The following is a 14,941-nucleotide window of genomic DNA, read 5'->3' as shown; positions in this document are numbered from 1 at the left end:
CTTATATTCGGAGAAACATGGTATTATTTTGTTTAATTGTGAAAGCCATTCTCAAACCATTTTAAAAATAGGTCAGATATACATCCTTAAAAAAATAGAACTAGAACCTATTAATATTTAGGCAATCTTTACTTTATAAATTTTTTCAAGAGTTTCTATATCTAATCTACTAGCATAAAGATGGGTCATCAAAAGCTAATGATAATTATAACATCCAAATCATTCAATATAGGGTAACTCTTCAATCAAAAATTGTCGAGAGAGACCTCATAGGTACTTATTTGATCAGAGAAAATATGGCAAAAAGAAGAGCTACCTGGCACAATAGAATCAAAATGTTTAGAACTAAACAGGAAAGGATGCCTTAAGAGAATCCCACAACAACTCATCCCTGCTATCACAGGAAACCCTAGACTACTACTGAGCCTCTAGGACATATAAAAAGCCTGACCACTGTGCTATAAGCCTGAAGCTGAAGTTGAATAATACTGAATATCAACTATAATTTTATATATATATATATATATATATATATATATATATATATATATATATATATATATATGTAGTCATGGGATGTGGAGAACAATGTAGAGAATACAGTCAATGGAATTGTAACAGCTATATTCAATGTCATAGGGGTAGCAGATTGGAAGGGTGATCACTTTGTGAGGGGTGCAAATGTCTAACTATTACATTGTTTTGTACATCTGAAACTAAAAAAAAAAACTTTTTTAATTTTTAAAAGCAATATTCATCCACATCATACTGCACATGGCACAGTGGCAATCAATATGTATGGCAACTTTGGGGATCTTTGCCTCTTAAGATTCCTTATTATCACAGAAACTTTTTCAAAACTACCAAAATAGTTCTATCCTTCCTAAAGTACATAAATGCAAAAGAGACCATGATCCCTCAAAACACACTAGGAGGTTCCCGTCAAGATGGTAAAGCAGGTAAGCTTGCCTCCTCCCACAACCACCTCAAAATTACAACAAAACTAAACTACAGAAAAATCATCACTGAGAATCACCTGAAGTTTAGCTGAACAGAAGTCTTATAACGAAGGACATACAGAAGAAGCCACGTTGAGACTGGTAGGAGAAGCAAAGATGTGGAACAAGCTGGTCTCATACTCGAGTGTGGTGGCTAAAAATCAGGAGGGATTTCTCAGCTGTGAAGGTCGTGCCTGAGGAGCCAGGTGTCCCAACCCCACACCAGGCTTCCCAGCCCAGGGTTCCAGTGCTGGAAAGAGAAGTCCCTACAATTTCCGGCTGTGAATATCTGTGAAGATTGTGGTTGAGTGAGACACAGGGTGGCTGGAGTTCCAGGCATTCCTCTTAAAGGGCCTGCACATGGACTTACTCACTGATGGACTCACTTGCTCTGAAGTCCAACTCTGAGGCAGCAGTTTGAAAGGTGCCAGGGACATAAAAGGAGGAACTGAATTGTCTGGATTCAGGGCGAGGGCTGGAGGGGCCGCTTTCTCCCAGACAGGAGTACTGGCAGAGGCCATTGTTCCTTTGTTGAACCCTCCCCTCACCCAGTATGCAGATGCAGATAGTTGCCATATCTGAGTCTCAATTAACCTAGCTAACACCCTTCACCCCACCCTGGTGATTTCCTCAGACCCCATCCCACCCAATATGTGGGCCTACCCAAGCTCTACAAATGGCTTTTTCATGCAAACAGTCTGTCTTGGCTCATGCTGCAGACCTTCCTAAAATCTCTCAAAGGTCCACAAACCCCAAACAAGCAGCCACTGGCCTCAGAGTGCCCCAAACATCTTGCTAAGAAACCCCAAGCCCAGAACTAGTGGCAACCAGCCTTGGTTCGCAGTGTGGCCTCTCCCAGGCACCTCCAAGCCCAACACAAATGGCAACCATCTGCAGATGGAAATTATAGTAGGAATATTAACTTTGAGAAACAAACAGAATTACCATTATCAAGCAGCACCTTAATACTGAGTGTCTCACTGCAATAAGTAAGCAATAATTAGAATATGTATTAATTTGCTAGGGCTGTCTTAACAAAGTAACACAGACTGGTGACTTAAACAACAGAAACTAATTTTCTCATAGTTTTGGAGGCTAAAAAATCCAAGGTCAAGGTGTGAGCAGGGTTGGTTTCATTCTGAGCCCTCACTCCTTGGCTTGCAGATGTCCACCTTCTCGCTGTGTCCTCACATGGTATTTCCTCTGTGCACACATCTGCCACCAAATTTCCTATCCTTATAAGGACACCAGTCATATTGGATTAGGACCCACCCTAAAGACTTCATTTTAACTTAATTGCCTCTTTCAAGTCCTTATCTCCAAATACAGTTAAATTCTGATGTCCTGGGGGTTAGGACTTCAATATACGAATTTTGACAGGACACAATTCAGCACATAACAGATAGTCTGCTCAACAAACAGGACTATTTTAAACCCTACTGGGGACTTCTGGTTTTCTTTACTTTGCTAAAAATTTACTAAAGTCGTTCAATTTTTTTTTTCTCACTTAATATGCACAGATGAGCAATCACTAGAATTATGCCCAGCTTATTTGTAAAGTGGTAGTAAAGCAGAAGACTCCAGACAGACAGCCCATGCTGAATACCAGCACATGACTGACTCTCACCGGGTCTTAGGTTGCTCAGCTGTAAAATAGAGGTTATCACATCCTCCTCCTCCTCGAAGGGTGATTAAAGGAATTTAAATTGGAAAATACGGGTAAAGGGCTTAGCACAGGGTCTATCACCATCACTCCTGTTGTAGTAGAAAGGCTTCCTCATCCAGATCCCTGAAATTAGGATATTAAGCATTTAACAGATGAGTTAGCAGCATTTGAAAGACACAGAACCCTGAAATGGGGAGGAAAGTTACACATCATCTCTAACTCCTTCAGACTACAACCCAGGGAGCATGCCATAGCTGGCAACCTCAGCAACAAGACTGAAATTGAAACCTGGCCTCTAAAAAGCCAGTGCTTTCCCTATTTGCCTCACCCAGATGTGTGAGAGGAATTTCAGCAGTAAAACTGACAGGTGGCAGATAGTAGGAAAGAAGTGGAGGGTCAGCACTGACACATATGACCAGCCAATCTTCGTTCAGGAGCCATGCAAATTCACAAACCAAGACAGCGACACCGCAGCCTAAGCAGGTCAATTTGCCTCACACTCTTCTCCAGCCACAGCTCCTAATTTCTAGTCCTATCCACTTGCAAAAGGCAAATGCAGTAGCAGGGCTGTTTCTTCTCCACATGTTCCTTCTTAAAAACCAACTCAATTTCACATCTCCAAATTTGCAGAGCTGAAATAACACTCAGCTGAATGAGACTGAAATTCCTCCTTAGAATCCAGTGACTCCAAACAGCTGGTCTGCCTTCCAGCAGCTGCTTGATGTTCAAGCTGCTTTGAGTCAAGGGTTCACCCGTCTTCACTCACACAAGGATTTCCATGTTTTCCTGCTCTCATACCTTTGCTCTGCCATTTCCCCTCATGGACACGCCTTTCTCCCTCCCACATCTTTCCAAATGGAAAGCATCTGCAGCAGACTCTGATATGCCCTGCCCACAATGCCTCAGCATTCTCCTCCAGATACTGAAGGCAGCTCACTGAAAAGACCTGAGACTCTTGGCCCCAAGGCTTTCATTCTACCATGGAGGAGGCACAGAGGAAGTACTGAAAAGTTATTGCCCCCAGACATAGCCCCCCACCAACAACAAAATGGCAGTTGGTGGACAAAACTCCAGCTTACTGGCCCTTCATTTAGAAAATATTCTGGCAAGTTCTAGAGAATGAATCCACAGGCTCCCATGGTTCCTCAGTGGATGGGCCCCAGTTGGGCATGTGGGAACTCATCACTTTTTAGTCCTTTTCTGTTCCATATCTCACTTCCACACTCCCTAAAGGTATTCCTTAGAATCCTTGCCTCAGGCTCTGCTACCAGGGGAACCAAAAGCATCACAGCATCTTTTAACAGTAATTTCAAATCCCACCTTCCTCATAAAATCTTCCCTCGGAACTAGGTCTCACAAGTCACTCCCCATCATGTTTTAATCTTATTTCTTTCCTATGGGCTCTTGGAAAGGAGGAATTTTTTCACAGCTCTGAATTCCTTGGTTTGTTCAGCACAGTATCCTATGCAAACCAGATGCTCAATAAATATTTGTTGACTGAATGAAAAATGAATTAATCACGCCAATCAGCACGAAAGTCAGGTTCTTTATTTCACCTACCTAAAACTACTCATGCATCAATGTGGCGATTTTCTTCTTTCAAAAGCACTGCATGAGCTGCTTTTAATGAGAAAATTACTGTGTGCATGTATGTCTTTAAATCAGCATGTTCTAGATATTCATCTTAAATCAAACACCGCTGATTCCCCCAAAAATTGGAATAAAGATCTTTTCCTAAATCCCTAAGCACCTTGCCAGATGCATTACTTCAGAGCTTTTCATCATGACTTTATTCTTACTTAACAGTTCTTTAAGGTCATCCCTTTCCATGTGAAGACTTAGACTGCTCCAATCATCTGAATCCTTGAATCACCCCACCTTCTCACTTACATCAGAACACACCTCAAACACCATCCCTGGGTGGTGGGAAACATCACTGCGAGTCAGTGCAACGATCTTTGCATAGAAGAGAATTGTAGTTGAGGTCTGTGTCCTTCTCTGAACTGGGGATAATACATCAACTTTCCTTTTCTGAGATTCCTGGAGACCTAATGTCAAATATCACCACTATCGACATATGTATAACAAAGCCAAGTCTAGATATGACCCAGGTCTAACAGTGTCTCCTCGTGGGGTTTGTTGGAGGTTACAGAAGGTTTAGTCTTTGTTGGGATACCAGTCATCCCTCTATGTTCTAACCAAAAGAGTAAGAACACAAAAGGATAAAGCCACATAAGACAAGGTCTGGCCCCCAAATACAGCTTTCTTAATCAAGTGAGACTGGAGAATGTGGCTGGAACCTTGGACTAAAGGGCTTTCCAGTAAGCCTGTGGAGGTAGACCAGTCAGACTAGTTACCCAGTTTCAAGCAGAGGAACTAGAATAACAAGTACCTGAATATTTGTTCAGATTGTTGAACAGACTCTAGAAGAACCAAAGGATTACACCTCAGCCAGCAGCAGATATTTTAGTGTGGGAAGCCATCAAGGCCTAATTCCACCATTTTAGATCAAGTAAGCCTATCTATCAGTACCCGCTAATGGCCCAATTGATGTCAGGCTCTGCCCGATTGTTCTTCCTCCCCCTATGGAGGAACAAGCAAACAGAGAAGAGTGTGAGTCCTTCACTAGAACTTCCCTGAGAAAGAAGAAGTGTTCCACGGGGTCCTCTTTTGCAGGGTGGTGAGATGGGAATGTGAATATTATCCTCATTATAGGCTTGCACATCCACAATGGTGCCCCATTATCCAGGCACTGCTGGAAAATTATTCCTCCGCCATTACCCTCTCGGGGAAATAGAGAGATAGAGAAGAGCATCTTCAAGAAACACCTCTCTGTTCATCCACAACCTTCCCTGCATTTCCCCTAGAGCAGCCCATTCATGATAGAACCCTCTGTTCACTCTGCAGTGCGGAATGCAAGCCATGTACAGCTGATAATTACATATGCACAATTATTTTAGCTTGGTACAGGGCTTCACAATAATAATGATACAGCTTTTAGCATTTCCTCCAGCCCCTTGTCAACATCAGAGTTTTCTCTCCACTCACTTGGTCCCTAATGGAGCAAAGTCCATACTCTCCAGGTTTCAGGTCCATGCCTCAGTTTTAGGCCATTACCATCCTATATTGATGTCTTACATTGATTTCACCCAATTATATAGCTCTCCTGGACACTGTTCAAGACAAATGTACAGGAGAGGCTTGTAAGACCCCTGCCCCCTGCCACTCTCTCACTAGAGTACCGTGGTTCCCCAAAAATAAGACCTAGCCGGACCATCAGCTCTAATGCGTCTTTTGGAACAAAAATTAATATAAGACCCAGTCTTATTTTAATATAATATAAGACCAGGTATAATATAATATAATATAATATAATATAATATAATATAATATAATATAATATAATATAATATAATATAATATAATATAATATATAATATCAGGTCTTATATAGTATAATATAAGGCCGGGTATTTAATATAATATAACATAGTATAATATAATATAATACAATGTAATATAATACCAGGTCTTATATTAATTTTTGCTCCAAAAGACACATTAGAGCTGATGGTCCAGCTAGGTCTTATTTTCAGGGAAACACGGTAGTGTTCTCTTAGAAACAATCTGTTGCCTGATTAACCAAGGCTTTCCGCCTAATGCTTACTGAGACTTCTGCCCTCTCTGAAATGGGTGGAGGAGAGAAGGATTACAGGGATTTCACTTCACAGTAAGTAAGAGAGCACGCTGAAGCTCTGAGCATTCACACTGGACACAGTCAGATGTCCTGGAAAGTTAAATATCAAATATTCAGTGACTTATTAGGGTTGTCATGTTTTTTCATGGATGTCTGATAAACAGCTGTAGGACAAGGGGAGAAGTACCAAAATGTGTCACAAATGTTTTCAACTCAACAGAAGTACGTTGTCTGAATTCTTAGTACTCACTACCTTGAATTCATATCAACCATGGGCATGCCAAATTGTCTCCAATTTTTCCTTCAGTCCACTTTCAGCAGAGAAAAGATCACACAGTACCCCACCTTCTTCGCATTCACGAAAGTCAGAAAAAATACTGACTGAAACCAAAGCGAAGACTTGTGCTGCTCTCATTAGAACACAAGCTCCACACAATCGGAGACTCTCTTCTTCAGTGCTGAAGCCCTCAACACTCAGTCCAGGGACTGCCTTGCTGGGGTAATAATAACAAATCATAAATACAAATATTTATTGAGTGTATTAATCAGTTCAGGCTGCCATAAGAAAATGCCATAGACTGGGTGGTTTAAACAACAGAAATTTGATTCTCACACTTCTGGAAGCTAGAAATCCAAGAACAAGATGCTGGCTAATTCACCTTCTGGTGAGGACCTGATTCCTGGCTTGCAGACGGCTGCCTTCTTGTTGTATCCTCACCTGGGATGGGGCGGGGAGAGAAAGCTCTCTGCTGTCTCCTTATAAGATCACTAATCCTATTAGATCAAGTTCCACCTTACGACCTCATTTAACCTTCTACTCCAAATATAATTATGTTGGGGGTTAAGGTTTCGACAGAAATTTTAGAAGGACAAATGTCAGTCCACAGCATTGAACAAGCCCTTCCAATTGGCAGACATGTATAAGTACCACACATCTCATTTGATCCTTACAACAACCTACAGCTTAGGAAGGAAACTGAAACTTAAGAAGAATACGAGTATAGCCATACGATGGCATATGATTCAGCTACAACATAGGTGAATCTTGAAAACATCATGTTAAGTAAAAGAAGCCAGTCACAAAAGGCCACGAGTTATACAAATCCATTTATATGAGATATCCAGAATAGGCAAATCCATAGAGACAGAAAGTAGTTGCCAGAGGCTTGGGGGAGAGGAGAATGCAGAGTGACTGCTATGGGTACAAGGTTTCTTCCTGGGGCAACAAAAATGTTCTGCAATTAGACTGTTCAAAACCCACTGAAAGGTATACTTTAAAAGAGCAAATTTTATGGCATGTGAATTATATCTCAAGCTGTCATTAAAAAAGAAGTTGAGAAATTTGCCCAAGTTTGCACAATTAGTAATGGCAGCCCCAGGTTCACACCTAGGTCTGTCTGACTCCAGAACCTGTGCTTTCAACCATTACATAGCTCTGATCACAGTTGTTCCCAATAAATATGTGCTGAAGACACCAACAAATTTTATTACAGGTAATATAGGCTTTGGCATAATTCCAATCACACGTAGGGGGAAGACAAACCTCAGACCATCCAGGATTTCAAAGGATCAAAACGCATTAAGAATAATTAATCTAGTAATCCCTTTTAAACCTTTTGTAATTTGGAACAATGGTTATTCTAGAGGAAAAGCAAAACAAATTGAAAAGGAGAGTATCCTGAAAGGAATATGACTAAGGTCCTCTAAGGCCATAATTAGACCTTTTGGGCAAATAAAATGTAAATCCGATGGTGTGACGTCCATGCTGAACTGCCCTTGAATAGCTTCCCACCCAAACACCTCACCATGGACGAGTTCTGGCTACATGGCATCCTCTCTGATCTCGTCTCCTGTCTCCCACCGTCCCATTCCACCAGCCTCTGTCCTGCCTGAATTTTCCGCGTTCTCCTCAGCACCTGCTGTCGTACTGCGCCTGCTGTGTGGAACCCTCAGCCTCCAAGCGTCATGCAGTGCCTCATCTTTGATGATCCGGTCTCAGCTCAATGTCCTTCCTCAGACAGACCTTCTGGCTTCCGTGGCATCTAAGTCACATTGGCAACCGCCACCGGCAATCCCTCTCCATCACACAGCCCAGTTAAATGTTCTTCAATGCACTTATCTTTATTTAGTGGTTAACTGTCTGCTTCTTGCCTGCCCTGGAATGAAGCTCCAGCGGGGAGGCAGGGACCTTGTCTATCCTGTTCCCAGACGCACCAGCACCGATAGCAGTCGCAGGCATATAGCAGATGCTCACTCAACATTTGCTGAACAAATAAATAAAACACACACCTCTGCCATGAGATGCCTCAGCAAGCCAAGGCCTCACTTGTTCAATCTATGAAAGCACAGACTCCAAAAGGCTCCCTTCTCAGGAACTCACATCGGGGTAATCTTCATAAGCTGGCCATCCAGGCCTCGTGACGTCATTAACCAGCTACATTCTATGGCCACTGCTTTTATTAGTTTATTTTAACATCATTACGTTTTCATTCCTTCACTGAGCCCATATACTTATCATATACCTTTTACCTTTTCCCTCTTCTAACAACTTATTGTTGTAAATAGTGTGGCAATAACCACACTATGATGGAAATGAGATCCCTCTTTCCTCCAGAGCTATTTTGGTTCCTTCGTGACCGATGAAAAATTCTGTTGACTCTTCATTCTAACAGGGATCAACTTTTTAGTTAATCCCAGCCATTGAAAGTCATTTAAACTTGAGATCCACCCTGGCCAAAACCCGTCATAAGCATAGAGTACAATTCCCATTTCCAGGTCATACCAGTATCGCACTCACGTTGCACTCAGATGGCTTGGGACTCTGCATAGGGGGCGGGGGGGGGCATCCACATGATTAGAGCTCTCCTGGCTTCCCTCCCCCCGCATTTACTTTTCCCTACGGAGACCGCATTTTCTCCCAGTCTATAAGTCTCCTCTTGACCTCAGCTCCTTTCTTAGCCAGCCTGGATCCTGATACTTAACTACCCAAGTAAGTTACCAATATCCAAAGAGGTCTGCCTCCATTGTTCTTCTTCTGTGCTACTGCCAGAAAAACTGAACCCTGACCCATGCAACAATCTGCCTCCTTCCCTCACACTCTGTAGTGAGGGAGCACTCCATGTTTAAAAACAAAAACAAAAACACATCAGGAAGAATAATGCTAAGACGAACACATGATTATAATGAAGGTTGCTCATAAATTCTTTAACACAACCTTGGTGCGCTTCCTCACCCATTGTTCTCAGCAATTAACCTCAACTTTCATCATTTTTCCCAAGCCCCAACCCACCCTCCCGCTCCATCCCAATCCCTATCGCAGATATAACACTGTCTCCAAGAAGAAGGAAATCTTTAGAGATGCATTTCCTAAACTCCATCCCTTCACCTAAACACCCGTCTCTAACTGCAGACACAATAACACCTTCACGCAAATTGGGAAGGAACTGCCTCTCCTGGTTCAAAACTCAATTCTGCCCTGTGCCCTTGAGCTCACACCCTTCTGTTTTCACCCAGATCCTGCTCCATAAATTATCTCCACTCTCTTCTGTAGCTTCACCTGTCACTCTTATCACCTCCATCTCTCAGCCTATCATCTTGCTGTTATCCCTAAAAGGCCCTCTCTTGAACCCCAATGTCTTTTTCTAGCTCCTACCTTAGCTCTCTTTCCTTCTCAAACCTCCTCAATGGCTACTTGCTGTCTCCACATCACCTTTCATTCACTCCCAGCCCGTTGTAACTTGGTTTCTGACCCCAGGGCTTCCCTGAAACTGCCTTTAGACGACTACTGGCTGCTTAATTGGCAAATCCAAAGGGAAATCTTGGCCCCTTAGCTCAGTAGATCATTCGACTTCGTGTGAAGATCACACCTTCCTGTTTTGAAACTCTCTATTTAATCATGCTTCTGATTCTCCTCCCAGTTCTCTGATCACTCATTCTCTGGTCCTTCATGGGCTCCTCTTCCTCTCCTCAACTCTTAACTATCCTCCTAGCTTATGTTCTCCTTCCTACCCACCCTTCCTGACAATCTCCTTCACCACCATGTTTGTCATTCACATTTTTATGGAAATGACTCTCAACTGCACTATCTCCAGCCCCCTTGTCTTCCCTGAGCTTCAGACTGTTATATCCACCTGCCTCCTAGACATGGCTTCATATGTGTCCCAAAGCCCCTTGATTTGAATCAATTATGTCTATTCTGATTTCATATTCTTTTCCCTTCACCATGTAAACTGTTTGTTCCCTGTGCTGTGCATTTCGGCTGGACCCACCTTCCACCCCGCTATCCAATCAAGACACCTGTTAACTTTAACTCCTCCTTCTGCCTCATCATCCACATCAAAGCAATTCTAATGATTTTTATCAACTGAAGATTTCTTGAAAGCATTCCCTCTCCGTGCCTCTCAGCACTTCCTGAGAACAGAACTTCTGTTTATTCTCCTACTTCATTTTTTATGGTCTAGGGGATAATGGCCAAGCACTTGAGTATGACATCCAAGATCGTCCATGACTTGAGCGGTCCCTGGGCCTACCTCTCCTAACTCATATCTCTCGGCCTCAACCTTGTCATTTACCATGCAGTTCAATAAAAAAAAAAACCTCATGCTCCCTTAACATGCGACACTGCTACATGGCCCTGCCTCCTAAGCACACACTATCTCCTCTAGAACATAATTCCCCATTCTGTCGCTCTCTCTCCCATCCATCCCCAACACTTCCTTTCCTCACTAGCACTTATTCGCCAAGATTTAGCTCAAGCATCGCCTTTTCCAAGATGCCTTTTCACACTCCTCCAGCCTGAAGAGCTGCCTCTCTTTGGTGCTACCATAGCCTTCCATGTTCATCTTGAGCACAACAAATTCCACACTTCTAAAATTACATAGTCATCTAGTGACCTGTCCCAGCTAGCTTATAAGATCCTGAAGGCAAGGGCTGCTCATAGTGGTGCTCAACTTGATTCCTCCGCATGTTAAATATTAGTGGTAAATAACCATCTGGTTTGTTTCCAGACTTCTAAGGACCCTGGCTACCCCATGTGACACTTTCTCAGTCATGTGACTGGGAGGCTGTGCTGTGACCATGATGTTTAATGTTAAAAACATAGAGCAATGTTGGTGGTTATCACTACAGTAGGAGCTAAAGGAAGAGAGGAACTAAACACTGAAATTAGCCATACCTTGCTTCTCAACATAGCCTAAGATTTGGCAAGACCAATCTCTCAGGCAGGCACAGTGCTGACAAAGCACGGTGAAAAGGAACACCACCAGTGTTCAGCAGAGTCAGAGAGGAAAGAAAACCTGCAATACCTTTAACAAAGGAAATTCTCAGTTCTGCTGACTCATTCTGAGTTAAAGCTGCAATAAAACTTGAGTAAGGTGCGCCCAAGCTGACTCTGCATTTTTTTCTGCAGAGTTCACAGAATTTGGCATACAAGAAATTTAATAGTTGTTCTTTATAGTCCTTTGCAATTTCTCAGATATTGACTGCGGTCACCTACCTTATGGTGTCTGAAAGCACTATATGGTATTTTTCTGTCCAAGATACAGCTCTGGTCAAAATACTGATGAGTTTAAAATACTGATGGAAGCTTCTTAAACTAAAGAAAACCATACAGGCAATCCCTTTCACCCAAGGAAGTCCACTGCTAGCTCAATTAGAGGCTGAAGAGCCCTGCTTATGTCACCACCTCTTGCTCATGCTTTGTACAAAGACATCTGAACAATTGGTTTCAACTTAAGAAATAGCATTTAAATATCAACATAAACATATGCTCAGAGGGGAAAAAAAGGTAAATTTTCAACAGGATCAAAATGTCTAAAAACCTATATTAGAGCAAATTACAAAGCAAAGAACCTTATCAAAATATTTGCAAGTCATCATTTTCTTTGTTCTTCATACTGAAGTCATATGAATTGCACAATGCAAGGTAAAATGGAAGAAATTTCTCGACTGAAGTCTAATTAAACTTGAGTCAGTAATTTATCATGCTTCCTATACATAGTAATGATTGTAGTTAACAATTAACTAGCATTACTTCAAATATTTATTTCATTTAAAATCACAATATCTACCCTGTTTCCCCAAAAATAAGACCTAGCTGGACCATCAGCTCTAATGCGTCTTCTGGAGCAAAAATTAATATAAGACCCGGTCTTATATAAGACCCGGTATTATATTATAATATATTATATTATATTACATTATATTATATTATATTATATTATATTATATTATATTATATTATTATATAAGACCCAATCTTATAGTAAAATAAGACCGGGTCTTATATTAATTTTTGCTCCAAAAGACACATTAGAGCAGATGGTCTGGCTAGGTTTTATTTTCGGGGAAACAGGGTAAGTACTGCATTTGAGATACTTAACAAGTTAAATGTTAAATGCCTTTTCTTTCAGGAAAAGAAAAAAAGATAGAATTAACTTCAGACTTGTATATTTTTCTTGAAGTGTTACATGACATACAATCAGCTAGAAAATATCAGTTGCGTCATAACAGACATTATTTTGACTTAATCATTATCATGAAGTAAAGTTTTATTGCACTTGCTTAACAGGATTATGACTAAATACTTACTTGTTCAGTGTGAGGTCAAGAATAAATTTGGCGCCGAAGGCTGCAATCTGGAAGCTTGCCTGGGCCAGATGGACAGCCTATGGATCCAAAAAGACAGAAAAAAAATCCTTAGCTTACTTTCTTGTCTTTAAAGCTGAATATATCAATATCAAGAATGATATTTAATAAGAACTTTTTTATGGATTGATTCACTTCTTTATGGATCCTTATGCAACAATTCATTTCTTTAAAAGAAGAGTAGGTGCATTGTCATGCCTTTAGTTGGAAGACCTAAATATCTGTGCAGCAAGAAACTAATAAAAGACAATGAATGAGGCCTTTAAAATGAACACATCATGATAAAAATCAAGAGTATATTCAGCTGGACTTACAAAGTGACCATGATGAATTATGCAAAAGTCTGACTAATTAAAGCTTGATTTCAGCCTATTTTGTGTACAAAGCTAACCAATTCTTTCTGCACACCTAAGTGAAAAACCATGTCAGCTCTCTGCTCGTCATCAGGAATTGGAACTTTCTCTAAGTGATGTGTCAGCAGAATGTGACAGTAAAATGGGACAACTTTCAACTTCAAAAGCACTTAGAACCACACTTGTGCATAGTGAGAGTTTATGCCCCCCTTTAAAAGTCACACATTTACAAATATTGCCATTACTGTGCTTTAACTCAAAATACAAAGATAATCTCATCTAAACATAAATCATAGGTAGTAGGTGTTGAAGATTAGTATAGCTCACAGAAGCTTCTTGAATAATGTCAATTAACAAATCAATAAAGTTTTGTCAAAATGTTATCCAAGATAAAACTCTCCTTTGTCATCCTCTCAGGAAAGAAAAGGACAAGGATAGAGGATAGATGCAACATTCACAACCCGCTCCCCCTCCCTTGCTAACAAACATCCCTCCTCCAGACTTCATTCCTAAAACACAGTGGATGTTACAAATCATCAGTGAAGTGCTACATGCATAGCAACCAGACACTTTCCACTCCCATGTTCCCCTCAATACCACCCATGCTCCTCTTGGCCCTCCTCCATTATTGAAATCTACTCATTCTTCAAGGACAGCATAATTGCATTACTTTCCATGAAACTCTCCTTCACAAGCATGAATGAAAATGAACTCTTTGTCCTCAGGGCTTCAGGATAACTTTATTTGTTCCTCCCTCCACGGACATGGGGGCTTCCTATCCCATCCTGCATGGTGAGCTCCACAACTCACATCATAAGCATCTTGCAAATAGTTGTAGATTAATGACCCTTCCCCAAAATATATGATCTTTCAACTAATTAACAAAATATTTATTGTCAAGACTTATTCTGTCATGCCAAACCTATAAAATACTATAAACCATGACTTCTACTTCTTATCAAGCACAACGGATGATCAGATAGTCACTCTATAATAATCAATAAATAAAATAAAAAAGGAAATTAACAAATACTAAGTTTTAAATACAAAATACTGAGAAGGCAACAGAATCCCGAACACCATGGGATCGCATGCCAAACCCCAAACAACCATGTGTGGAACAAGGTCACTGTACTTGATCTAGGTTTCTTGCATACAGACAACTACATGAGAAAGAAATGTCTGTCTGGTCCAATGTGGTCGCTATCATCTGCAAAAGAACCTCTCTCTCTCTAATGCAAATATCATATATAGTCTTTAAATTCATTCTGTGTCTTCAAGCATTAATTTTTGCATGAAGTTTTATATATTGATGAATTATTTGTACAAAAAGGACATTTTTTAGCTGAGTCCCAAAAGCCTTAAAAAAAAAAGCTTACTTCCTGAAAATAAGATAGTTCTATTTTTTCTTTTTTTTTTTCTTTTTTCTCTTAAGAATATTAAATAGTAGAAAAAGAGTTCATTAAGAGTACCATGGCCTAAAAAGTACTGATAAACGTAGCTTCTTGAGCGTCTTTATAAATACTAAGAAAAACCTGACAGTGACCCAGTAAAAGGCTCATTTTACAGCAAATAAGCAATG

The 14,941-nt window shown here is 40.8% G+C and overlaps 1 protein-coding gene across 4 annotated transcripts in view; it reads right to left on the bottom strand.

The window, feature by feature from the left end:
• Positions 1-14,941, bottom strand: part of ADAM23 (ADAM metallopeptidase domain 23) — a 155,641-nt gene that overhangs the window by 109,670 nt on the left and 31,030 nt on the right. For all 4 annotated transcript variants that reach the window (XM_019726899.3, XM_074340983.2, XM_019726901.3 and 1 more), the window contains exon 3: positions 12,950-13,026. In XM_019726899.3, coding sequence (XP_019582458.2) covers positions 12,950-13,026 — 77 coding nt within the window. The remainder of the gene's footprint in view (positions 1-12,949; positions 13,027-14,941) is intronic.

This window comes from Rhinolophus sinicus, chromosome 17 (assembly GCF_057876585.1).
Source record: "Rhinolophus sinicus isolate RSI-liver-muscle chromosome 17, RSI-T2T, whole genome shotgun sequence".
In the NCBI taxonomy this organism is placed as follows: domain Eukaryota; kingdom Metazoa; phylum Chordata; class Mammalia; order Chiroptera; family Rhinolophidae; genus Rhinolophus; species Rhinolophus sinicus.
Note: the sequence above shows the minus strand (reverse complement) of the source record. Positions and strands in the feature narration are given on the sequence as shown.